This window comes from Tursiops truncatus, chromosome 13 (assembly GCF_011762595.2).
Source record: "Tursiops truncatus isolate mTurTru1 chromosome 13, mTurTru1.mat.Y, whole genome shotgun sequence".
In the NCBI taxonomy this organism is placed as follows: domain Eukaryota; kingdom Metazoa; phylum Chordata; class Mammalia; order Artiodactyla; family Delphinidae; genus Tursiops; species Tursiops truncatus.
In genome coordinates this window covers 61,804,998-61,831,569 of record NC_047046.1, presented here as the reverse complement: position 1 = coordinate 61,831,569, position 26,572 = coordinate 61,804,998, and the positions used below count along the sequence as shown (strand labels likewise).

The 26,572-nt window shown below is 50.1% G+C and overlaps 2 protein-coding genes across 5 annotated transcripts in view; one reads left to right on the top strand and one right to left on the bottom strand.

Annotated features, from left to right (window-relative positions):
- Window positions 1-8,206, top strand: part of LOXHD1 (lipoxygenase homology PLAT domains 1) — a 201,300-nt gene extending 193,094 nt beyond the window's left edge. For both annotated transcript variants that reach the window (XM_033837947.1, XM_073790898.1), the window contains 3 exons: window positions 484-616; window positions 1,965-2,123; window positions 7,726-8,206. In XM_033837947.1, coding sequence (XP_033693838.1) covers window positions 484-616; window positions 1,965-2,123; window positions 7,726-8,206 — 773 coding nt within the window. The remainder of the gene's footprint in view (window positions 1-483; window positions 617-1,964; window positions 2,124-7,725) is intronic.
- A 7,415-nt stretch (window positions 8,207-15,621) lies between these two features.
- ARK2C (arkadia (RNF111) C-terminal like ring finger ubiquitin ligase 2C) overlaps window positions 15,622-26,572 on the bottom strand; it is a 108,582-nt gene continuing 97,631 nt past the window's right edge. For all 3 annotated transcript variants that reach the window (XM_073790686.1, XM_073790687.1, XM_073790689.1), the window contains exons 7-8: window positions 22,334-22,440; window positions 15,622-21,825 (exon numbers count right to left, since the gene is read on the bottom strand). In XM_073790686.1, coding sequence (XP_073646787.1) covers window positions 21,708-21,825; window positions 22,334-22,440 — 225 coding nt within the window. In that variant the 3' untranslated portion in view covers window positions 15,622-21,707. The remainder of the gene's footprint in view (window positions 21,826-22,333; window positions 22,441-26,572) is intronic.

The window sequence follows — 26,572 nt, the reverse complement described above, 5'->3', positions numbered from 1 at the left end:
CAAGACAGGGAATGAGACTGCTTGCTACAGAAAGTTCGAGGCAACTGGATCTTCCCCTCCCCTTTCTGTAGCTGGGCCCCGCCTCTCCTCCCTTCTCTTTACACACCAGCTCCACTTTGCATCTCACAGAATCTTCCATCCCTGAGAACCAGGCCCCAGCGTCTCTCCGAAAACTCATCCTAATCTCATGGATCCTGGAGGCAGAGGCGTTTGGCCCTTCACTCCCAGTGGCTCCCATGCTTGCCAGGCAAACAGATTGCTACTATAGATAAAATGAGGACACCACTCTAGACCCCAAATTGAGGCAGGTTCTATTTACAGTGCCTCAGTTGTAGCGATTTTAACCTGCGCCCCACCCCAACCCCCTTAAGGCTGTGATCTAAGACCAGATGTAGGACCTGCAAGGAGTGGCCAGTTTGCTCCTGCTCTGATGGTGGGTGCTGCTTCCCCTCTGCTGACTCTCTCCCACCTTTTCCACCACAGCCTATGAGATCATCATAGAAACCGGCAACGGAGGCGAAACCAGGGAGAACGTCTGGCTCATCCTGGAGGGCAGGAAGAACCGATCCAAAGAGTTTCTCGTGGAAAATTCTTCTAGACAGCGGGCGTTTAGGAAGTAGGAAGAGGGGTGCCCACAGGGGAATGCGGATGGGTGGGGTGGGTAAGAGAGGGACCCCAAGAACCAACCCTTTTAGTGGGGGCCATAAATATACAAATGGGCCTAACCAGCAAGAATTTATTGAATGCCTACTGTGTGCCAATCCCATTCGAGCTCCAAGGGATGAAACAAGGAGATTTAGAAGAGGGAAGAGAGGGGACTCTCATTTAAAGAGAGCCCCCTCTAAGAGACTAGAATCTATATTATTCCAACTACTAGAAAGAAGGGATAATTTTGTAATATGATAGAAGTGCTAATTATGGCTACAATGTCAATCACAGTACAATATATAAATGTTTCCAAGTAACATGTTGTACACCTTAAGTTTACACAATAGTATATGTCAAATGTATTTCAATTTTTAAAAAGTTAATGGAAAACTACAACAAAAATCAGTTAATTAATTAAAGCAAGCCCACTCTGCGGCAGGACCAGGAATCACACAGATATTATCCTGTGTCCCTGCAGATGAGGAGTCCCTTCTAGTTGAAAAGGGAGACATTCACCCATAAGAATGCAGAAGAATCATGTAAGACAGCGTAGACTTTTAGGAGGGAGGGAGGGGAGAGCCTCTAAGATGCTTTATAGGAAAATCAAAATTGGGTCTCGTGTAACAGGTGCCTCTGCTCAGCACTCCCGGCTGCCTGCCACACACCGGAGGCTCTCACCGCCTCCTGCACGTCTGAGCCACCTCTGAACTGCTCAGAAGCCCCCTTCATCTCCCCGCTCTGTCCAGAATTGCCTACATAAAGTCTCCCCCTGCCATAACCCCACTGTACCTTCTATTCAAACCCCTCTGAGTGGGGATGGTCAGAGCTGACCCCCCCCCAACGCAGACTGCCCCTCCCCCTTCTTTTCCACTGCCCTCGCCCTCAGTGAACCCAGCCAAGTCATCACTCCCCCGAGAAATGTCTGCACCTCCAATCCCACTGTTCCCATCCCTTGACTTTGCCAAGTCAGATCGACATCAGAGGACTCTTCCCTTCCCCCGCCTCTGCTCTCTGAATCTCATCACCCTCTTCAACCCAATGTCCAAGGCCCAGGACCTCACCCACCTCCAACACCATTCGGTATTACCAATCATTGATTGGACCAAGTAGCCAGAAGGGCTTTTTAATGGTTATGATTGTCTTGTTCCGAAACTAGACTGAACCCTTAAGCAGTGGAGACCTGACATCAGGTCTTGCTTGCTATTCTATCTCTGTTCTTCAGACCAGTGCTTAGGATACAGTTGGCACTCAGTAAATGCTTACTTCCTTCAGTGGGCATGGGCAGTTCTCACTGACCATATCTTTGCATCCTGCAGGGGGACCACGGACATATTTGAGTTTGACAGCGTCTATCTGGGAGACATTGCCTCCCTCTGCGTGGGCCACCTCGCCAGGGAGGACCGGTTCATCCCCAAGAGAGAGCTGGTCTGGCACGTCAAGACCATCACCATCACCGAGATGGAGTACGGCAACGTGTATGTCCTGGGCCTCTGCCCTCTTCTCCAGGAAGGGCCACGCCCTCAGCGGGGAGGGTCTGTGGCCAGACCAGATGGCAGGGTGTGAGGTGTCCCCTTTGAGGCTGAGGTCACCTCACTCAGGAGGCCTATGAGGCAGGAAGGGAAGAGGCAGCTACACTGGTTCTGGAGCTTTCTGAACCAGAGGCTTACCCCAGAGGCAGGGGACTAGACTGGATGACCTTGGGTGCTCCAGTGATGCTTCTCTGGAAGGAAAGAAGAGCCAGTCAGACAGGGCCAGACGGCTGAGTCTCTCCTTCCCTTCCCCCATGATCACTGTATAATGATAAAGAGATACAGCTTTGAAGCCTGCTGCTCCACAGTCAGAGTGAAAGCCCGTCATTCCTGTGGGCAGAGTAGAGACCAGCTGGAGTAATCCCATGGCCCACGGGCCCTGAGGACCCCAGATAAGGAGATTTACATTTCCCCCACCAAGGCCTTCTGGGAAGTCAGGCATTTCTGCAGGATTAAGGGTCTTAGTTACCTGGGTAACAGTTCACAGCCATCAGTTTTTCTAATTAATACCACTTGGTAACCACGTTGGAAGACAGAAAGAGCCCTGAGGCTCTGGGAGGCAGGAAAGACACTAAGAAGGAACCGGGAGATGAGCAAGGGCAGCGCATGCCTCGGGGAGGGTAGGCCCAGACAGCAGCTAAGGCAGCTGGACATCCCCCCAGAACCACTGCCGGCCCCCCCCACCCGAGCTCCCCTCGTGCCCCTCCCGGCCTGGCCCTGCTCCTGGCAACGCCTTTCACAAGAAGCGCATGGGACAGAAGCAGCAGCCCTGCCTGACCAGGCGGGTCCCAGCTTCAGGCTCCAGTCTTCAGGAGCCCAGCTTCTCAGAGAAATGTCTGTCCACATTAGACCTGCCACCTGCAGGCTCCCTGGACTTGGCTGCCTCTGACCAAGCTTCCAGTTTGGGAATTAAGCAGGAAAGGTTCTCACATTTGAACTTCCGTCTTAGCCATCCCAGGCTGCCATAACTGAATCTACAGACTGGGTGGCGCAAACAACAGGCATTCTTTTCTCACAGTTCTGGAGTCTGGAAGTCAGAAATCAGGGTGCCAGCAGGGTTGGGTTCTTATGAGGCCTCTCTTCCTAGCTCACTGTGTACTCGCATGGCAGAGAAAGGGAGAGGGAGATCTGGCATCTCTTCCTCTTCATATAAGGGCACTAATCCCATCATGAGTCCCCACCCTCAGGACCTCATCAAAACCTGATTACCTCCCAAAGCCCCCATCTCCAAATACCATCACTTTGGGGGTTAGGGGCCTCAACATGTGAATTTGGGAGGAGAGAACTCAGCTCATAGCAGCTTCCCTCTCAGGCTGCAATGTTATTTATTGCAATGTTATTTATTGCTCTTTTTGAGAAAAGAGCAATTAATTTACAACAGTAAATCCTGTAAGAGCAATACTGACAAGGACTTGAGAGGTGGGATACAGGGGTCTGGAAGAGTTCCAGCTCACCCAGCGAGCCAGGGCCAGGTCAAAGCCCCTTCTGCAACTTGAACTGTCTCCCTATGGAAAGGAGCGTGGCTGCTGATACTGCGCCTCTGCAAATGCCCCAAATAAACAAAACAATACAATACAATAGTAAGTCACCACCTGAGTTAGCTTTAAATCCACAATGTTGGCTGTGAGAGAGAGAGCCAAGGATCTCAGCACCACTCGGCACCTTCTAGCGTCAGGAGGAAGGGGGTGAAGAACTTCCCATCCCACAGTCCTGGGGCCGTTATAGGATTTTTCATCCAGTGGAAAGAATCTGCCACTCCCAGTGAAGCATCTTTTCCTACATTCTCAAGAGTGTGGCCTTTTGTCAGCATGGTGCTTGGGCTGGAAGGGGAGGGAGGGATGTCCATGGGGTGGGGATCTTCCCAAAGGGAAGTGGGTGCAGGGAGTGCAGACACCCAGATGCTAGAGCTGTCACGGATCAGCCGTGTAGCCTCAGGCCATAACCCAGCACCTCTCAGGGAAGAGAGCTGGATGCCCTCTAGAGTCTGGTGGGAGGGGAAGGATGGCAGGGGTTCCAGCCTGGAGGGCTCTCAGAAGTCATACTCCAGCCTACCTACCTGCGCTGGTCTCAACCTGTGATTCCTGGTGTATGAGAACCTCCCCCCAACAAAATATCACCTCTATACAGAGAGGGGACAGTACAGGGGTGTTCCATCATTGTGGCTATTTTCGTGTCACCGTTCTAGAACACATTTAAATTCTACTGTGTAAAGACCACTTAACTAGCACTGTATTTGGATCCACATTTCCTTCCTAACCAGCATGTTGGACCATAATATTTGGATTTCCATGAAATACAAATTAATTTAATCTCATAAACACAACAATCTCAAATTTTTATGTTCCAACCGATTCCAGTCCTGACTCTTCTTCTTCAGCGTTTCTGACCAGCTCTGTTTCGTCACTAATATCCTCAGGACCTCGGTGGAAGGACACACAGAGAGGCTTTTGTTTCTTTTTGTAAAACCCAAAGTAGAATCGTTGTTTTATCCCATTATCATATATAATACATAATCATTTTAAAATTCAAATAAGGCAAAAAAAGTGAGTAAAACAAAGTAAAAATTCTCTAAAGCCCTACCCATCAGAGATGGCCATCTTGAGCATCTGGTGACCCTGTTCTCTCTGGCATATTTCTAATGTCTCACACACACACACACTGTTCACAGAAGTGTGATCATATTCTACTTGGTTTTTTTTAGCATGTTCATGTTTTTGTTTGTTATTCTCTGCCTTGCCTTTATTGTCGCCCATGACCCTACCCCCATTGCCAGTGGGAACAGCCTGGCATGTTCTTCTGCAGCTGGAGTCTTAACTCCACAAAGCCCTGAGGTCCCACATTTTGGTGATCTTATAATTACGTCTATTAGGAAACATTTCCTTATAACTACACCAGTGAATAGTTTTCAGCCATTAAAAACAACAAATTAGGTTTCCCTGGTGGTGCAGTGGTTAAGAACCTGCCTGCTGGGCTTCCCTGGTGGCGCAGTGGTTGAGAGTCCGCCTGCCGATGCAGGGGACACGGATTCGTGCCCCGGTCCGGGAAGATCCCACATGCTGCAGAGCAGCTGGGCCCGTGAGCCATGGCCGCTGAGCCTGCGCGTTCGGAGCCTGTGCTCCGCAATGGGAGAGGCCACAACAGTGAGAGGCCCACATACAGCAAAAAAAAAAAAAAAAAAAAAAGAATCTGCTTGCCAATGCAGGGAACACAGGTTCGAGCCCTGGTCCGGGAAGATCCCACATGCCGTGGAGCAACAAAGCCTGTGCACCACAACTACTGAGCCTGCGCTCTGGAGCCCGTGAGACACAACTGCCAAAGCCCACGTGCCTAGAGCTTGTGCTTCTCAACGAGAAGTCACTGCAGTGAGAAGCCCACGCACTGCGATGAGGCATAGCCCCCACTCGCTGCAACTAGAGAAAGCCCGAGTGCAGCAACGAAGACCCAATGCAGCCAAAAATAAAAAAATAAATTTATTAAAAAAAAAGAGAACGATTTAAATATGTACCAGAAGACTTGGATCAATTCCCAGGAAGTATTGTTGAGTGAGAAAAGTAAGATATGGGAAAGAATGCATTATATGCTGCCATTTTGTAAAGGGAACACTGATGTCCCGAATGTGTCTGTGTCTATGTGGGTCTGTGCAGGGTTGGGTGAAATGGAGGGAAATTTGGCAAGATACATCTACAGCTGGTACATGGGTTATCTGAGGTGAAGGCGAGATGCAGGAGGGGTACGGAAAGAGAAAAAGGAGATAGAGCCAAGCAAAAAGGAAAAGAAAAAGAATGCATTTAGAAGAACACCCATATGATCACAGGATTTTTGCATTTATATAGAATTATGTATATTAGTGGGCATTTGCATAAAGAAATACATTTTAAGTGAATGTTTAAGCAAAGAATGCGATTATATCTCCCTCTTAGAAAGTATGGTATGTAACAACAATCTAGATTTATCAAGTGACGAGTTGGGGGCAGAGAGATCTCGAGACAGAGTAATGATTTCTTGTGAAGTGTCTTTAAATGGCTGGCTCGTCAGGTGGCCAGGCAGGCTGTCTCTGGGCCCCAGCTCTGTGTCAACTTGTGCAGTGACTTCTCTTCTCCAAGCCTTCATTTCCTTTCTGTGAAATGGGAAGACGAAGTCTACGTATGACTCAGGGTTGTTGTGGGAGTTGATGAGATGCACGAATGCAAAGTCCAGGCATTTAGTGAGCAAGCAGAAAACCAAGTTCTTTTTGCTGTTATGTATTTTCATCTAAAAATTGATTTTGCACCACTGGGCACGCCCTTTCAGGGCTGTGTTCCTGAAATCATTAGCCAGTGCCAGGATTGCTTATTTCCAAAGCTGTTGCTTCCAAAGCGATTTGGATGGGAAAAAAACCATGGCAGTTGTTCAGTCCAAACCTCTAGCACTGCCGATGGGAAAATCAAAGTCACATAGGTAGTAGGTGGCAGGGCTGGGGCAGACCCCAGGCCCCCTTACACCCTATGCAGTGTTTTCTCACCGTGCCCTCTGACTTCTTTCTTGGTAATTATTGGACTCACTGTCATTACCCAGAGGCTAACATTGTGGCGGGGGGAGGGTGTAAAGAAGGGACTTTTTGGTCCAAGACCATTTCTCTTGGCCCTGGACTTGCTTCTGTTTGTGGTAGCTTCTTCAATACTTTGTACTGAAGTACTGTGCACCCCTTTGTACTATGTTGTCCATGAGCACATGCGTGTATGTGTATGCACGTGCAACACACACACACACTCATAGTTCAACTCAGCCAAGTGCGAGGGTTTTGGGAGCACACATTTCATAGCTACTTTTCCACTTGGCTTTGCCTGAGATCGTTGTTCTGGATCCCATAGCGCCTCTGAAGGTGACAACACTGGGTAAAATCATTCATCGGTCCCTTTGAAGGGGCAAGGGAATCAGCCTGGTTGGCGTGGAGTGAGCTTAGAGAAAGGCAGACAGCAAGTCAGAAAGGTAAACGCTGGGAGGAGGGTCGGATCATGTAAGGTCTTGCAGGCCTTTGTAAGGTGGTGATTTTTATTTATTCTGGGAAGCCGGTGGAGGGCTCTGAGCAGAAGGACGACATTCTTGGGCTTACATCTCCACAGGATCACTTGGAGGCTGTGGAGAGGAGTCACGATAAGTAACGAGAAGCAGGCAGACCAGTTAGGAAGCTGACACGTTCCAGGTCAAAGGTGGTGGTGACGTGGATGAGGGGGCAGCAGGGCGGAGAGTGAGATAGCGCATACTTTTTCAAGTGGGCTGATTCTGGGCCTATTGTGAAGATGGGGTCAATGGGAATTGCTGGTGGATCGGATGTGGAGTGTGAGGGGAAAAGGAAAAGGAAAATCAAGGAGCAACTAAAATTATGAAGATGTCACTCACTGTCAACTTTCAGATAAACGAGACCCATCTTCACATTTTAATGCAGACACTTCCCGCCCTAAGATCCTGTCACCTGGGGAAGGAACCACTTGTGGATGCCCAGGGTCCTGGGGGAGCGCGTGAGCCTTGGCTGGTGTGCACTAACCTCCCCGACTCCCCCCGCTTCCAGGTACTTCTTCAACTGCGACTGCCTCATCCCCCTCAAGAGGAAGAGGAAGTACTTCAAGGTTTTCGAGGTCACCAAGACCACGGAGAGCTTCGCCAGCAAGGTCCAGAGCCTGGTGCTGGTCAAGTACGAGGTCATCGTGACGACGGGCTATGAGCCAGGGGCGGGCACCGATGCCAACGTCTTCGTGACCATCTTTGGGGCCAACGGCGACACGGGCAAGAGGGAGCTGAAGCAGAAGATGCGCAACCTGTTCGAGAGGGGCAGCACCGACCACTTCTTCCTGGAGACGCTGGAGCTGGGCGAGCTGCGCAAGGTGCGGCTGGAGCACGACAGCAGCGGCTACAGCTCCGGCTGGCTGGTGGAGAAGGTGGAGGTCACCAACACCAGCACCGGCGTGGCCACCATCTTCACCTGCGGCAGGTGGCTGGACCAGAAGCGGGGCGACGGGCTCACCTGGAGAGACCTCTTCCCTTCCGTATGAGGGCTAGAGGCCCTCGCTCCCCCTTCCCACCAACTTGTCCCAACCACACCCGCTCCCCCCCACCTTGGCTTTCAGCAGTCCTTTCCCGAAAGCCTCCTGGAGCTGGGACTGGGGGCCAGAGCTCCATGGTCCTTCAGAGGCCATTGTGGGCAACGGCTCGTGGGGTCCTACACCCTCTCGGGTCTCCTGGATCCAGATGAATCCATCAACCTGTGTCATAATCCGTTGCTGCACAAAAATAACTTTTTGCATTTTCTTTTTCAATAATAGCAGTGACCAGGCTGAAGCTTGCTGCCAGGTGTGGATGGGAAATTGGGGCTTCACCCAGGGGATAGAAGTGGGGAAGAAGAGGCCATCAAGATGATGTATTTTAAGCAAAAACTAATTAACACTGTTTTCCCAGAAAAGCTGGGCTAATTAAATTATTACCAACCACACCCTGCAAAGGACTCATCTGGGCATCTGCTCACTTAGATATGCATCCTTTTTCCCAGTTTCAATAAATCCAGGGGCAAACAGAGAAAAACAACAGGAGGAAGAATTTTAGCTGGAAGGATTTATGACCCTGTGAACAGGTACACGAGTCTTTCTGTCACTTTACAAAGGACGCATTGCCAAGTGCTGGCTGGCTGCCCCAGCCAGTGATAACACAGTTGAGAGCCGGAGACCTGAGCAGGTGATAGGGTGCGGGGAATAGGGGGAAGAAGGTGCCTGGAACAGTGCCTGGAACTGCCTGGTCCCTGCTGCACCCGGGCTTGGAGGGGAGGAGGGCATCGGTGGTGTTTAGAACTATGGCTTGCTGTGGGCAATGTGGACTGAAAGCTGAGAAGGGACTGGAACAAAATAAAGATGTGGTCTCTGCCCTCAAAGGGGATGTGACCCTGATGGAGAGGCAGCAAGAGAACCATATACTCATGTGCATGCACAGATGTGCACGTACACACACACACACACACACACACATCCTGATCAACAATCACAGCTGGAGTGCAGTACAACTCAGCCCCTGACTTCTGATTTTCCTGCGGAGGCAGGGGTGGGACTGAGCAGAAAGGTGCATCAGGCCAGGAAGACTTCCTGTAGGAGGTACCCAGTACCAGGATTTCTGCTGTGTCACCATGGACCCTCTAGCCCAGACAGGTGTAAACTTGGCGAGGCTTCATGGCTCTGAGCTCTCGGAGACCCTTGGAGAGAGGCTGTGGCAGTAAGCACAGGCCCGGAGGCAGCAAGAAGCAGTCTTGAGTCCCAGCTCTTCCTTTTCCCTGCTGGGAGAGCTTGAGCACATTGCCTCATCTCTCAGACCTCAGTTTCCTCATCTGTCAAATAGGAAGAATGATAATACCAACCTTGTAGGCTACTATGAGGACTACGTGAGTTAAAATGCAGACAGTTAATTCAGCGCCTGCACTGAAGGGTTTGTCCATCATGTTAAACAAGCAGGACTTAAGGGGGCTGGGGTGAGGTGGGAGAGAAGTAATCATTAAATAGCTTTATTTGTATCTTTTTCTGGAGCCGGTTCTTCCCTCGTCCCTGGATGAAAATTAAGGCAAGCCTCATAACTCTTCTGGACTCTCATAGGTAATAAAACGTCCAACAACCACCTTAAAGTCACAAAGTCCATCTCAGTTCTGTAATTTAAATGTGTGGCTCCAATACAAAGGCCAAAACATTCCACTCAGAGTTGAGCCTCCTCCCGTCCCCCAGTTCGGTCCTATCACAAGTGGTAACGAGAGTGAGTGAAGAGCGAGCGTGTGGGTGTGTCGATGTGCATACAGGTGTGTATGTGTGTATGAGTGTGGGGTCAGCCTCACCTCTCGTCCCCACCTTGCCCTTTTACCCCTGCTCCCCACTCTAGCTGACCCCGGTTTCCCACCCCTGGGGGGCAGGGAAGAGAGGTGACGAGGACAGCTTCCTCTTGGGGGTGCTACTGTGGTCAGTGTCCTTTCTGGACTGGCAGCTGTTTGGAGCCTTCCTCCCATGAGCACTTGTGTGGGTTCCATCTCAGGCCCTTCACCACCCCCACCACCCCCACTCTGTCTTGCTTAGGATCTAAGACACCCAATAGGATGTCTTCTGGCATCCTTTGCTCTGACAAACTCTGGGCATTCAGACCACTTGTCTCTGCCGTCAGTGGCCGGTCAGCCCATCCCTCATCCACACGATTTCTCTGGACACATCCCTTTCTCCAAATAGCCCCACTGAAACCCCAGTCACTAGCCTTGGGCAAAGGGCAGCCAAATGGAAGGAAGGAAGGGAGGAAGGAAGAAAGGAAGGGAGGGAGAGAGGAAGGGAGGGATACTCCCAGCCCACCCTCAGCTCTTTCTGAAAATCCTGCCCTCGTATCCATGGCCCCTTTCTCAGGCTCTCCATCCTCTGTCATACCTGGAGGACGAGACTCAGTTCAAAGTTAAAATCGCATTCTGCCGTGTCCTCTGGCAAGTGCCACTCAGTCTCACTATGGAATGCATCATCTATTGTCTTGTGGAACCAGCCAAGATTGGATGGGAAAAGCCCCTTGTTTTGTCAGTTGCTGATGTGCTCAATCAATGTTGGCTCACTCTTACTGGGATAGGGCAGGTCTGGTTTGGGGACATACTCCATGACCTGAGTCAACTTTCTTTCCATCCCTTACCTTCCCTGCCTCCTCTGCTTCCCCTCAGGGGACTTGTTAAGATCAGATGAAACTACTGCTGTGAAAGCCCCTTCGAAACTGTTATGCCTTCCGTTCATCCGGGTGCACTTCATCTCACACAGGGCACCCCTCCACCTGCCTCGTTTCCCAAGTTCTTGGGACCTGGGTCGGTTGCCCACAGATCTGCGTCCAGCATGTTACCCTCCAGCAAGGCCACACCCACCATACCCTCTGCTGTGCCTCCTCTGGGGCTGTTCCTGTGCTCTTAAGTCTCCTCACCACCGTCCACCCCTCCCTCTCACCCTGTTCTGAGGCCCCAGGTTTGGAGGGTATAATGGTCAGTAAAAAAAGTCAGACAGAGAAAACAAATATGGTATATCATCACTTAGGTGTGGACACTAAAGCAAACAAACAAACAACAACGACAAAAAACAGACCAGACCAGTCTAGCCTCCCTGCTTTGTAGGGGCGGGAACTGAGGACCAGAGCAGGCCTCTGACTCACCAAGGGTCCCACAGGGGCAAAGCTGCACTTTGACGCCCTTCACGCTCTGCGGAGGTGGGGGAGACATGCACATCGGTGGAGCGGGGAGTCTTGCAGAATCCACGTGTGTCAGGTCCCATCCCCACAGCCCTGCGTCTCTGCGCTGGCACTGCCTTCCCTTGGGGCCCTACACTTCTCCTTCCTCCACCCAGGCTGCAGGCAAAGGTCGAGGGAGACCCACTTACCAGGGTGTTGGGGAGAAGGGTAGAGAAAGGAGGAGTCCCTGCTGCCCTCTGCTCCCACCTTCTGCTGCCCCCAAGCCTGCCCTCTGCCCTGAGGAAGGGGTTCCAGACACCCGTGAGAAGCCCCCAGGGGAGGGGTCGCTCAAAATCTCACGCCGTCTGCCTCTGGGCTGGGCTTTACCTCTCAATTCCTGCCTCTTCCTTGCAAGCCGGCACAGGAATCCCCCTTTTGGCAGGGCAGAAAGGAAAACTGGGATTGGGAGGAACAAGCAGGGCGCCCAGGGTGCAAACTTGAGGGAGGCGCTAGACCTCAGGCTTGTGCAAAGCCAGGGCTGGCACCCGAAGCTGGGGCTTCCTTAAACATTGCACCCAGGGCATCTCTCTTGCCTCACCCTCAGCCCTGGCCCTAGAAGAAAGACAATCTTCTACCCAAAGCCCCCACAAAGCTCTGTACCCCAACAGTCCGAATTCCAAGGCTGAGACCCAGCAACCAGCCATGGGGAAGATGATGACATACCCTTCTCTTGGGAAGGTCCCTCCTGAACCCCTCTCACCCTAAGGCCCCTGCTGCCGACATGGCCCCTGGTCATCACTGGGGTGGTCAACCATGGCAGGTGGCCCTGGATGCCACCTCTCCTCCAGCCAAGACCAACCCCCTCACCAGGGCTCTGGGTGAAGAAAACAAAAGATTTTTTGAAAGGATGGCTTCTTGAGTGCCAAGGTTTTATATCAGTGTGATCTTTCCTCCCTTGATTTAGAGATAAGTCAGCATTAAAGAACATTTGGAGAGAACCTTAAATGTAATGCTACAAATACAAACAAAGTACTTCCAAATAAATATCCCGGAGGTCCACATTAAAGAAAAAAGACTCATTCGCAGTTAGCACAAGCTACTTCCACAGGAGCTGTTGCACCAGCATCTAAGAAACACTTGCTCTTAAGCAGGTTACACAAAAGCCTTCCATCTTATTTTCTCAGCTCTTTGGCTGAACAACACTTTTCTTCCAAGATTTTGATATAAGTACACTCAGCCCAGTTCAGATACACCCCTTCTTGAATTCTGATTACGTGGGCTCCAATGGCATGAGGTCAGAAGTCCTACGGGTGCCCCACTTCCTGAGGACCCTTGGTGTTGTGTGTCTGTCCTGAACAGATGCCCCCATTAGTCCCAGCCCCTTGACAGAGCGCAGCACCAAGCATCACTCACCCACAGACACCAAATGCCCTGAGTGAGGGCAAGATAAAGCTTCCAGGGACAGGTGGGGGACCTCAGCCCTGGACAAAGGGAGTAGCGGAGCCTAGAGGAGAGGAGATTTGACATGATGGGCCTGAGTGAATGACTTTTTAAGGGAGGAAAGAACATTTTACCCCAAATTTAAAAGGGGAACTTTGGACCCTGGGATGGTGGAGGGGGTGGGAGGCAGTGTTGCTAATGAGCTGGAGGGAAGATGCTCCCAGCCTTGAGGACTCAATGTGGCTTTTCTTCTAGAATCTCCAGCTGAACGTGGAAAAGACTTTTAATGGAGCCGCGATTCCTGGTGTCTTGGTGTTGAGGCCTCAGTCACCAGCCCTCCTACTGGATAGACAATTACCAGTGGCTGACCATGGCATGGAATGGCCAGAGGGGAAGAGCAGACATGGATGGGGCCTGGGAAACTCTCCAGGAAAAGGAGATGGAGAGAAGGACAAGTGGAGAAATACTATGGAAGGCAGGGATTTAACAAAAAACAAAACAACATCACCATCACCATCGTCTACATGGCTAATATTTATAGAGTGCTGACGATATTCCAGACAGTGCCTTACACACGTGAGCTCATTAAATCCTCAGAAAGACCTATGAGGCAGGTGCTATTGTTATCCCCACTTCATAGATGAAGAAACAGAAGCACAGAGAGTGTAAGTAACTTGCCCAAAGTCACACAGCTAACAGGTGCCACAGGAAGTCCAAGGGCAGGGGTTCTCCTCAAATGAAATGTTAGCTGGAAGCTTGAGGTATGTAAAGGTGGAAGAACTTCAGCTGTGGCTGGTTGGGGGCAGGGAGGGTTCTGGGACAGAAAGTGCTCAAGAAGTGCAGGCCCCGCGGGAAGGAACCCTGCTTGCAGGTGAGGCTTTGCAGGGCAAAGGGGAGTGCGGAAAGGACAATGCCTGGCGGGGAAGGCTCTGGTTTTCTGCCTCCAGGTAATGGAGAGTGTGGGGGAGAAGAAAGGGCCAGAGGCCAGGTGTCATCTTGGGGCCACGCAGTGTCTGCTGGGGTGCAGCAGCTGGGGAGGCCTGGGAGTGAGGCGAGGACAAGGTGCAGGTTAACTTGCTGGGTCACCTTGACTGGCCACGGGGCGCCCAGATTAAACATGATTTCTGGGTGTGTCTTTGAGGGTGTTTCAGGTGAGATGAGCATTTGAACTGCCGGACTCAGTAAAGTAACCAGCCCTCCCCTGTGTGCGTGGGCCTCATCTAATACCTGGAGGGTCTGGATAGAGCCAAAAGCAGAGGAATGGAGAAAGTATCCCCTTCCTGCCTGTCTGCTTGAGCTGGACATCGGTCTCCTCCTACCAGCGGGACTGGGATTTTCCCCACCGTTCCCTAGCTCTCAGGCCTTCTGGACTCAGACTGAATTATACTGTTTGCTGTACTGGGTCTCCAGCTTGCAGAGGGCAGATCATGAGACAGCTCAGCCTCCAGAATCATGTGAGCCCATTCTTCCTCAAAATAAATCTCCACATATATAATATACATATGGTATATACTATATATCATATCAGTCCCATTGGTTCTGTTTCCCTGGAGAGCCCTGACAACCACAGCTGGACTCTGTCCTCCTCGACCTCCTGAGGGTTATGGAGACTACGAGTCACAGGCAGAGCTTGGGTGATTTCTGAGAAGTCTGTCCTCCTGGGCACTGAGATAGGAGGTGGGAGAGGGGTGCAGATTCGCAAGGCTGCCCGTTGGCCCACGTGTTGGATAGGCAAAAAATCCGAGGAAAGAGAGCCACTCCCCCAGCCCCAGAAGGCCATGACCCAACAGAGATTAAGTAGACAAGGACAACAGAGGTAGTCCGGGGAGATGTTGGGGGAAGGAGCCTGGTCTGCCATCCTCATGCTTACATTTGGCAAACTGGGGACGGGGAGTGTCCACATGGCTGGCTAGTGGCGGGGCAAGGACTAAGAAGCTATGGTTCCCGAAGGAAGAGACACAGGTGGAACTGGGTGGAAAACAACAGACAGCATTTTGGATCATCTCACTCGAAGGAGAACTGGGGATTCTGAACATTCATTAACCTAACGAAAACCATGGACTTTAGTTAATAATAATGTATCAATATCGGCCCCTCCACTCTAGCAAATGCATCTAACCAAGGCAAGATGTTAATTACAGGGGAAACTGGGTGGCCATGAGAGAACATATGGGAACTCTCTTTATTTTCAATTTTCTGTACACCTAAAACTGTTCTGAAAAATAAAGTCTCTGACTTAAAAAAAAAAAAAAGTTCATTAATATGGGTTCTGCTTGCAGTTTATGAGAGAAAGCCATCTTCCAGTCCACTGACCCACACTTTTCTGAGAATAGACTCTAGACACCACAAAGAGTGTCTGACTTTGGGCTCTTAGGAAGGAATAAAAAATCCACTCCAACTTTCAAAAATCAAATCCCTTCTCTCCTATGGAGAAACTGAGGAGTCTCCAGTTCAAAACACGAGCGGTTACATTTGAAATTGATCAAAAATGGGAACTTTCCGCTTTAAGATCCATAAAGTTCAGGAAACAGGTTAATGAGATGATTCTTCACAGAATAGAACAGGTTCTTTGAGAGATAAAGAGGTAAAAGAAAATAATAGATAAGAGAGGAGGAGGAGGGAGAGGAAGGGAGTTGGGAGGGGGAGAAGTGGGGAGGCTGAAGGGGCGGGGAGGGAGAAGGGAAACAGGTGAAGCACAGGGAGAGGATGAGGAGACAACAGACACTGCCCCGTGTCCTGGATGAACACAGGTCTGCGAGCGGCTTTCTCTGGACGTTTCCTGGGTGTGCACAGAAATAAGCACCCTCCACCAGTGAGGTGTAGTTAGCAATGCAGTTCATTTTTATTAGTTATAAATAAAGTACAAAAAATCCACCAAAAGTGAATCTAAGCATTTACACAATTCCTAATGTCTCCGCCTTTTCATTGATGCACTATTGCTTTAATATTCATAATAAATATTCTTCTAGCTTTCTGCTATAAAATAGTCTATGTAGCAAAATGTTGCACAGCACAACAGAACAGAACAGCAGGAGGATTACAAAAAAGGACAATCAACACTGAGGATAATCCTTTCACTTACCAGGGGCAACCAAATTACCCCCTCGAGGGCCTGGTGTCGCTGGCTCCAGAGCTGAGACATGAGCCACTGACAAGGCCAGGGGTGGGGCTGGGGAAGGGGAAGGCTGGGGTGAGGAAGGGCGGGGGACAGGCCAGCCAGGGCAAAGGGCACTTCCCACTCCGACCCCACAGAGCAGCATAAGGCATGTCTGTCCAGGAGCCCTGCCAAGGGGCAGCGTCCGCCAGGCCCCCTGCCAAGGGGCAGCGTCCGCCAGACCCGGCAGTGTGGTGGTTATGCACCAGTGGGCAACTCCACAGCCTGCCTTCACAGAAAGCAGGTAAGCACGGCTCCAGGGTGGAGGCAGAGGGGAAGCTGGGCAGGCAGCAGGCCGGAGGCCCAGGGAAAGGGACCCACAGTCCAGCCAGAGCAAAGTTGGGGCTTAGGCACCCTGCACGGCCCAGCCACTCTTACAAGCCTGGCCTGGCAGCGTGGTGAATCTGGGCCTCCGCTCCCTTCCCAATCAGCACCGACCCAGGGGCCTCATGTGGAGGGTGGATTTCTCCACCACGCAAAGGCAGTGATGTCAAGAGGCAAGAGGGAAGGATGAGCTGGAAAGAAACGGGAGGCGGCGAGGTGGGACGAGGCTGACATGCAGAGTCGGAGCAGCTCAGAGGCTGCCCCTGGGGACAGGGACCTCCGCTTTCCTTTTGGCTCAAAAACTGCTGGGCTCACCGCTGTGCCAGGCTTTGAAGCTACTGCTTCCTCAAACTCTCCCCTCCCACTCCTCCTGGGGGGCAGTGAGATTGGAGGCCCACACCCATTCCCCACAGCACTCCCTCCTGCCCACAGCCCCCTTGGAGCAATGGCAGAGGGTGAAGGAGATGCTGGGAGGAGAGACCATGGGTCCAAAATCTGTGCCCCAATCTGCTGTCAAGGGCAATGCCTCAGCAACAAAGCCTCCTGGAGAGGGTAGGATGGGGGTGCCAATGCCAAATGCCATAGTCTGGGGCTTATAGTCTGCCAACCCCGTCCCCATATCTAAGAAGACACGGATTTTAGCTCACTCTCCAAATGACCACTAAACCTGTGAAAGCACATGTCCAGGGATGTGTCCACCCATCTCGCTGCATGTAAAAGGACAGACATCCTTCCAGGTTTCTCCTTTGAGCAAATCCGCTGGATAAATTCTCAGTCCACTCTCTTCCTCTCCTCACCTCTCCTTCCCTGTACCCTCCCTTTCTTCTCTCCTAAGAGGATGAGGGAGCACAGCGTGGTGGGCTCCCACCGGCTCTGTGTCATATTCTATCCAAGTCTGAGGGACCCTAGAGAAACCCTCCAGTTCACCTTCCTCACCCCAGCCCAGAAAACTGAGACTCAGGGAGGCCAAGGGACTTGCTCAAGGTCACGGGGAAGTTTGCAGAAGAGCTGCTGAAAACCCAAGCCTCCTGACCCCCGGTTCAGAGCTCGTTCTAATAAATCAGGCTTTTGGCTCTCAGATGCTCCTGCTGGTAATGTCCAAAGGACCCAGTTCTGGAACCAGAGAGATTTGCAGCGCAGGTGGAGAGAGTGCCCCCGGACCTTCCTCAGAGGATGGGGGCAGGGTGGCCTGAGGTGTGGAAACAGGGAGAAGGAGAAAAGAAACAGGCTAATGATGGGGGGTTGAGGAGAACGGGCAAGGATAGCAAGTGAAAGGCTTACCCCAGTCTGCTGACGAGTGCAAATTATATTTATATATGTGCTAAATACAGTCACTATATTGGAGTTTTTCACTAGGATCACAGCATACAGAATCAAAGGTTTGCATTTCGTATGGAATGTATCCAAAGAGGCCAGCACCACAGTAGGACAGCTTGCAATCACACACCCTGATAGTCTGGACGAAATAAAGTTCGCGGAATTTTATTTAAGTTTTTTTTTTTTTGTATTCGTAGTTGTTTGTCATCGTACCAATGCATGCAAAGCATTCCACTCCCAGAAACAACGCCAAAATGAGGTAATAGGAGTAATAAAAAAAATTAGTATCCTTTCTAAATAAATAAATTATAATTAAAAATGCAAAACAACTATAAAAATAATTAAATAAGAACCCACGATATCTACAAGTTAGTCATAAATTATGATTGTTAAATATAAGGCATTTAAACTCACAAAACCCTGTAAACTAGCAACGTGCCATGTTTTTTGTTTTTTGTGTTTTTTTTTTTTTTCATTTTTGTTTTTCTATCAGCTGAAATCGCTCTAGCATTTGCTCTACGCGCGCGCAGGAGATGAAACACGAGGGGGGGACCTGACAGACGTTGCTACAGCCCCACGCGGGGAGTGTCTGTCCCGCCGGTAGGCGGGGGCTTGGGGGATTTCTTCAGGAAAAAAAAATCTGGTGCTTTTTCTTCACCGTTGAAAAAACTGTGCTTGTTCATTAGGCGTAAAGAGTTAAGAATACTTGCACGGAGGCTGGAAACATTTGCAGAAGAGGAGCTTGAGTCCCGCCACGGGTAGGGGGCGAGGGCTGGGCCCGGGGCCCAGCTGGAGGAGGAGCCCAGGCTCCGCCCCCGCCGCGCCAGGTGGCCTGGGTTTGTGGGTTTCGAAGATGGGCGTCCTCGGCGACCCGCTGCGGCCAGGGCTGCAATGCGGCAGGAGGCCCAACTGGAATCCTGGGGCAGCTCTCGCCCCAGAAGGCACTCATGCGTCTCAGTCAAGAAGGGGCCGAAGGACGACAGCGGGCTGAAGCCAAAGCCTGCCTGTTCTCCAGTCTTCCCAGGCTCCCGGACGTCGAGGGAGGGGAAGCACAGACCCCTCTCCTCTCTTCTCACCCCGCCTGGCTGCCTGCTGAGGAAGCGGGTGGCTGGGAGGTGCCCACCTGCAAGGTAGGAGGGCCCCAGAGAGATGGGCATGGGGGGCTCCAGGATCTACCCGCAAAGTCAGAGCTGACCTCTCCCCTCTGGGTGACCTTCACCCCACTCACTGGCTAACGTTAGCCCAGGGCACTCAGGGAGCCTGCAGAGAACTGGGGGGAGGAGGGGACCCATCCCACTCTCAGCCTATGATACAGGCATTAGTGCCTTCGGGGAAGGTTGTTGTCAACAGCTTGGTGGGCACAGAGCTCTCCCACCTTGAAAAATGTGTTGATGTTAGGGAGGATCAGAGAATGTGATTGTTGGAAGGAAATTTAGCAAGCATCCAATCCAACCTCTTTGTGTGCAGCTGAGGAAACTGAGGCCCAGAGAGAAGGAGGCAGGTTCTAGAGCTGCCCACTTTGTCAGTCAAGAGCCAAGACGGAAGCCAGACACCAGCTCCCGTTCCCTCCGGCCTCCCCACCAACCCACCACCTGCTGGCCTTGCAAGCCAGCCTGGGAGAGAAGAACAAAGGACTGAGACTAAGTGGGGAGTGACCTTCCCTGGACCACCCTGCCTACCTCTGGGTCAAAGCAGGGTAAGGAGAGTTCCCAACTTCCTGGGGCTGCTAGTAACTAGCTCTCTCCAAAATCCTGACAAGTACTTAACCACTCACGGGCTCTCCAGCCGTTGGCCCAGGAGACACTGTTCACACACTGCAACCACTGAATGGGACAGTATAATGCTCGTGCCATTAACCTCGGATCAGACTAGCCACCCTTTGCGCACTATTGCCTTAGCTCCTCAACTGGACTGTAAGCTCCTGGAGGTCAGGGATGTCGTCTCCCTGGCTGTTGTCTCCTCCAGAACCTGCACTGGCAGGTACTCGGTACGGATGGTCTTGGGCTGAGTGAGATCCTTGAGTAACCCTCCTTCCAGAAGCCATGACCCCCCACTCTCTGCCTGCAGGTGTCCAGAGCAGCCATCCCTCCACCTGACAGCTCCACATGTACTAGAAGGTTCTACCTCAAGCCAAAATCTGCCTCCCCATCATTTTTACCCATTGGTCCTGGTTTTACCCTTGGTAAGCAACAATGCAGACTCAAATTTTCTTAACCTTATGGAATTTCTTCATATATGTGATAAGTATCCTGTTCCCCTTAGTCTTCTCTTACTGATATAAAGGCATTGAGACTGGGGCAAGGGGTGAGGGGAGGGGGAGGCTTTGAGGGCAGTGCAAATGCAAGAGAGAAGGAGTGAGCAGGAGAGCCAAAGGAAGAGAGCAGAATTCTAGCTGAGCTGGTGTTTTCCACAGATGGACAAAGAAAGTTGGGTTGGGGTTGGAATTTGGTGGACTTTCGCATCTCCATCCTCTTGTCCTCCCATCTCTCTGCTCCCTTTGAGATTCAGAAAAATTATGGAGTGGTTCAGAAAAACACACTGTATGGTGTCACTTGGAACTTCCAGGTCTTGTCTCCCACCACCCCCATCCCTAAACCCCACGGAAGTTCCCAGGAGAGAGCACAGAATGCGTTGGGCAGAGAGTGTTAATCCTCACAACATCTAGGTGAGGTAGAAGAGGTGGAAATGGGGATGCACTGTTGTTTCTCCCCACTGTAAGGAGAAGGAAACTGAGGCACAGAGAAAGAAAGGGACTTGCCCAAGGTTAGTAAAGAGAAAGAGCCAGAGGCTAGGAACACAGGGCCTCCCAAACCCAGCCAAGGTGGTCTCCGGGCCAGGTCCATCTCTGAGGGACTTCATCAGGATTTGAGACATTCCAAAGGAAGCTCAAGGTCCTTCTCGAGGTCCACGGTGTTTGACCTCAGCCCTTGCGCGCTAGCTGAGAGCACTTTGGCCAAGACCAGGTGTCCATCACCTATGCTACTTTACCTTTAGCATCTGGTTAATTTTTTGCATTCGAGAGGCAGTGGCCCAAATGGCCTCTTTGCGACAGGGCATAAGCACAGCCAAAAGGAAGAAGCTGGCGTGAGCAGGGGTATCCTGGCTCCGAGGAACCTGGGGCAGCTCTGGCTGAAAGCTGACGCCTCCTGGTTCAATGTGGAACTGGGGGGAGGGGGGGGATGGTTGGAGCTAAGTAGATGGGCTCTGGAAGTGGGGAGCCCTCCTTCAAGACAGACCTCTCCCCTTCGCCTACTCAAATGCTGCCTTCCCAACCCCGGCTGAGCCCCTCCGAGGCCCATCTAAGTCCCCATCTGCTCCTTTTCCAGTCCTCCTCTTTCCTGGACGCCCCTCCACGCTCCGTGCACTGTAAACATGAGAAAAACAAAAGCCAAGAGAAAACAAAAACAAAACGAGAACCCCCTCCCGCCTCCCAACCTGGGTGAAAAAAAATCATCCTTTTTCACCGTAAACAGGATTTGGCTTTTTTCTTCACCTTTGATTCCTTTTTCCTTTTCTCTCGTAAAGACGGGAAGATTCGGGCTGTCGTTGGTTGGTTCAGTCAGGCACCAAAACAAGAAACTCAATGAGAACTATTTGGTGCGGATTCGGTAACAGCGACATGTCCACCACAGATGACTAGAGCACCACACACAACATTTTTCTTAAGCTAACATGCTCTGGCTGCCATCCACAGAATTAGCTAGAGACCCCTACATGGTTTCTACGTGGTCAAGAGGTATATATACAATCCTTCAAAGGACAGGATTGAGGGGCCGGGCTATCAGCTAGGACCTGCAGGATCACATCTAGATTCTCAGCAGCATGGGCCCCCCCTTCCCACCCCTGCTCCGGGCACTGCCAGCTCCCTCCCTCCCGCAAAGCAGGTGGATGGACATGGACGGACGGACGGGGCAGTCACCACTCTGGACAGGTGGGCCTCCCCCACCCCCTCCTTTCCTCAGACACGGATACCACCAACTCCTCTTTCCACAAAATGTGCTTGCAGGCTTTTCCTCTACATCAAATGGCTCAGAAGGCAAAGTTTGGCTGCAAGGGCTATGGCCGTGGGGGGACCTGGTGAAGGAAAATGGGGTGTCCACTGGCTAATTCCTCCCTCAGCTGTCAGCTCCCAGTTGTGTCTCAATGTCCACTCGGCAGATGGGGCATTTCTTGCTCATGGCGAGCCACTGGTCCACACACAGTTGGTGAAAGAGATGCATACAGGGTAGGCGCCTGGAAGAGAGGAGGGTAAGTCGGAGGAATGGTCAAGGAGAAGGGCCCCGGGCTGTGCCAGGAGCCAAGGGACACTGGCTCTACTCGGGGAATGAGGAGACTCACACCCAGGACCACTGGGGGCCTGGCCAAAGAAGGTTCTGGGGGCTCTGCCACGGAGTAAGGCTGTGGCTAGGATGGGAATTCAGGACAGGAAGGAAAGCCCCAAGGCCCTCCTCCTCCTGGCCCTCCAGATCAACCTGAAATGAAGCCAGGACTTTGTGTGAGATCCATTCAGGCCAAATGTCTCTCTGTTCTCCTAGCTTTGTGTCCGGGAGTCCACACCATGGGCACCACACATCTAGAATGTTCCACACCCCACCTTCCTAGGACAACCACAGAGCACACTGTGCACACTTGGCACGTTCACACACGTGCACAGGCAAACAAGCACCCCTGACACACGGTGCAGGACTGATCACCAATCCCCATGAAGGAAGAGGGGGGACTCAAAAGGCGGGGCTCCTACCTCACATCTTCTCCATCTTCCAGCAGAGACAGACAGATTGTGCATTTCTCATCTGTGTCTGACTCCTCCCCCTCTTCCTTCTTGCCCTTGCCATCCTGGGGTCTTCGCTGTGTGAAGCAGAGGAAGAGCACCGACTCACCTGGAGGCCCCTGTCTTTCATCCACAGCTGCCCCCTCCCTTTCAGCCTCCTTTCCCTGTGAGTCAGTCACTTTTTTTTTTTTTTTGCAGTACACGGGCCTCTCACTGTTGTAGCCTCTCCCGTTGTGGAGCACAGGCTCCGGACGCGCAGGCTCAGCAGCCATGGCTCACGGGCCCAGCTGCTCCGCGGCATGTGGGATCTTCCCGGACCGGGGTACGAACCCGCATCCCCTGCATCGGCAGGCGGACTCTCAACCACTGCGCCACCAGGGAAGCCCGAGTCAGTCACTTTTTAAGTTCTGAAGTAACACCCAGACTTCTGTGCGCTTCCCAGACCCTTCTCCCCGCCTCCTCCCCATGCCCCCTCCTTGCTTCAGGATACAGAGTGCAGGAGCGGAGCAGCGGAAGAGGCCAAGCAGTTTTTGTTGTTCCAGGCAACTTATGTCCAGGTCTAAACTTTATACTGTCCTAGAGGCGTAGAGTTTAGAAAGGAATTGAGTACCTAATGAACCTATCTTTGGAAAACTATGGCTTGTGCATAAACAGCTTCCTCTTTTCTAGTCCCCTCATGCTGTCCACTCCTCCTTACATCCTTTCCAAACTATATCCTTGCCTCCAGACTTCTCCCCCCACTTTCAGGTTCAGCATGCTTCCTCTATCCATCCATCCATCCTTCCATCCATTCACTCTTTTTTCCCTTCCTCCCTCCCTTCCTTCCTTCCTTCCTCTCTTTCTCTGAACTAATGTCTATTCACTTTTTCTTTCATTACTAGACAAAGGCAGATTTCCTCAACTGGGCATTACCTCCTATAATTTGTACCACACTTATTCTATGTTGTTTGATCTCTCTGCCTGTCCAGAAATTTCCGTTAAAATAGGCACTAGTTCCACTGTACACCGGAAACTAACACAACATTGTAAATCAACTATACTTCAATTTTTTTAAAAAGGTATTAAGTTTTTAAAAGGTATTAAGTTCTAAAAAGGTATTAAGTTTAAAAAGGTATTAAGTTTTAAAAAGGTATTAATTTTTTTAAAAAGGTATTAAGTTTTAAAAAGGTAAGCACTAGTTCTAATATCATGTTAGACATCATGCAAGCACTCAGTTTATACTTGTTGACTTTAATTGTCCTGTTTTAAATTCTTTGCTAATTATTTGAAGATAGTTAACTACTATGCAGAAAGTTCCAAGCTCTTGGATGGTGTGGACCATGGCTCACCCTTCTTTAGATACTGCCCCACACTTGGTCAAGTACAAGGCACATCACTGGTGCTTAAAAAAATATTCTGGGGAGGAAGGAATGTAATCAGTGAATGGAATCAGCCCACTTTCTTGTTCCCATCTCCATGCTATGCAGTGAAACATTCTGATAATACCCATGGGAAGAAAACTAAACCTTTTCCCCCCTCTCCAGGGATAAGCAGACTTAAAGGTCATCTTGCCAAGAGAAATCTGAAGAGTCACAAGATAACGATCACCCAGAGAGTGACTATGACCTTTGGGCCAGGCCTAAATGCCAGGTCTCCCCAGTCTGGTCCCTGGTCCTCAGCCCCGGAGTCTGAAGTAGTCTGGGGAATTGTGTGACCTTATTAGAACATACAAGAAAATCTATACCTTCTGCTCTCAGCCTCCCTGTGCCCTATACACCCTACTGCAATAAGTTTACCCTTAACCAGAAAATCAGAATTACATCCATAGTCCCATATAATTGTCATGGGTTTGGAGTATGAATGGAGTCATGATGATCTGCCTGCCCAAGAACCCAGCCGTGTTTGCTGGTGGAGTGACCTTCTTTTAGTTGGCCCTTTGAGAAAAGGGAATTCCATAAAAAATACCATTGAGACTATTTTCTATTGTTTTTTCCCATCATTATTCAGGATTTCCTTTTTATAGTTAACAATTTTAACTTGATAGTCCTACCTTGTTTTACTATATCTAATCTATATTTCTTTAAACTATATTGTCTCTTTTCAAATCTTATCCTATTTCTTCCTTTGTATTTTTAATCTTTTAGGTCTTCCAGTTTTTGTCTTCTCTTTTCATTATCTATGTAACTTTTATTTTAACTATAAGTTTCTTCAGCATTTTTAATTTAATATGTATTTTAAAGGTTCCCACACAGAACCTTATGTGGGAACTGTCCCTTTTGCCCATACCTTCTCATTTTCATTAACGTTCTGTTTTCACTTTGATGATATTGACATTAAATTTGTATGTAATTTTCATATCTTTTCCTAATTCTTGTTTTTTTATATTTTCTTTTTGACTATATTTTTATTTATTCTTATCATATCATTGCTATTTTAAAATATCCTTTTTTGTTTTGTATTATTTTACTCTCAGTTTAAATTTTTAATTTTTTTTTTATATTTTGGGGGATCTTAAATGCTATCACTTTGCATTTTTAATTCTTCTTATTCCTGTTTTTATAATATTTTATCCCCCTAAGTCTCCTTTTATTCCCATAATTTTTTTAGCTCAACTCTTTATGTCATTGGTTCAGTCCATTTTCCCTTTTCATTCTTAGCATTAGTTCTTTTCCTTATCTCCTCTCAGCCTGTTGAAGTAATGACAGCTGAAGTGTGCATCTCTGGCAGGAGTGAGCCCACCCTGGTCAGGAAGGTAGAAGTTGTTCCCGGGCTCCTGAACGTACCTCACTCCCTTCCACATCCTTCTCCAGAAGCTTCAAGCTCTCCCTCCAGAGAATGATCATTTTCTCCATGCAGATGACACACTTAATTACTGAAATACTGTTGTTTCCTCTATTAACATACTATCCATGACTGACACATAATAGATGTGTCAGTAAATGTTGATTGGAATCACTGATGGGTAAATCCAGTGCCTCCATGAGGAGCATAGACCAAGGTTCATGGTCTTTGACATTGACACCATGGGTACCTGGGCAAGCCTAGAATCAAGGTGAGAGCAGTCACCAGGTACTGGGCACCGTGCTAAGCTGTGTATATGCGCTGTCCCACTGAGTCCCCAGAGTCCCCCTATGGCAGCTACTAACATATCTTTCCCATTTTGCATGAAAAAGGGCAAGGGAAGGGCCAGAAAAGCCAAGTAAGCTGTCCGGAGTTACACAGCTATAAGTGGTGTTTAGGGACTGAGTGTTTGTCCCCCTCCCCCCAAATTCATATGTTGAAGCCCTAACCACCCCTCCCCAATGTGATGGAGATGGGGTCTCTGGGTGGTAATTAGGTCTAGGTGAGGTCATGAAGGTAGGTCCCCCATGATGGGATTGGTGCCCTTATAAGAAGGGAAAAAGACACCAGAGCTTCCTCTCTGCCATGTGAGGACACAGCAAGAAGTCAGCCGTCTGCCAGCCTGGAAGAGAGCCCTCACCAAGAACCAAATCTGCCAGTGCCTTGGTCTTGGACTTCCCAGCCTCCAAAACTGTCAGAAATAAATGTCTGTTGTTTAAGCCACCAAGTAGAAGGCATTTTGTTATAGCAGCCCAAAGACAGCAGTAAAACTGAAATTCAAAACTGGCCCCGTCTGTTTCCAACACCTAGTGCTCACAGCCACTGCAGCCTGTGGCCTCCTGAGGGGGTGAAGATGGGCTCCGGCTTGACCACCATGAGCATTTTCCTGCTCCAAGTTTCTCAGTGCTTCTCAAGCTTTTAATTCCTAAATTTTAAAAAGTATTGGGCTTCCCTGGTGGCACAGTGGTTGAGAGTGTGCCTCCCGATGCGGGGGACACGGGTTCGTGCCCCGATCTGGGAAGATCCCACATGCCGCGGAGCGGCTGGGCCCGTGAGCCATGGCTGCTGAGCCTGTGCGTCCGGAGCCTGTGCTCCGCAACGGGAGAGGCCACAACAGTGAGAGGCCCGTGTACCACAAAAAAAAAAAGTATTTATTTACCTGTTTTCATGGCAGACTTTATTTCATAGAGCAGTGTTAGTTTATTCGAAAACTCAGCAGAAAATACAGTGTGTTCCCTCCCTTCCCCTCTCAAAACTCACAGAGTTTGCCCTATTAATATCTTGCACTAGTGTGGTACATTTGTTACAACTGATGCACCAGGAGTGATACATCATTATTAATAAAGTCCATTAATTTACGTTAGGGTTCTAAGGGTTTAACAAATGCAT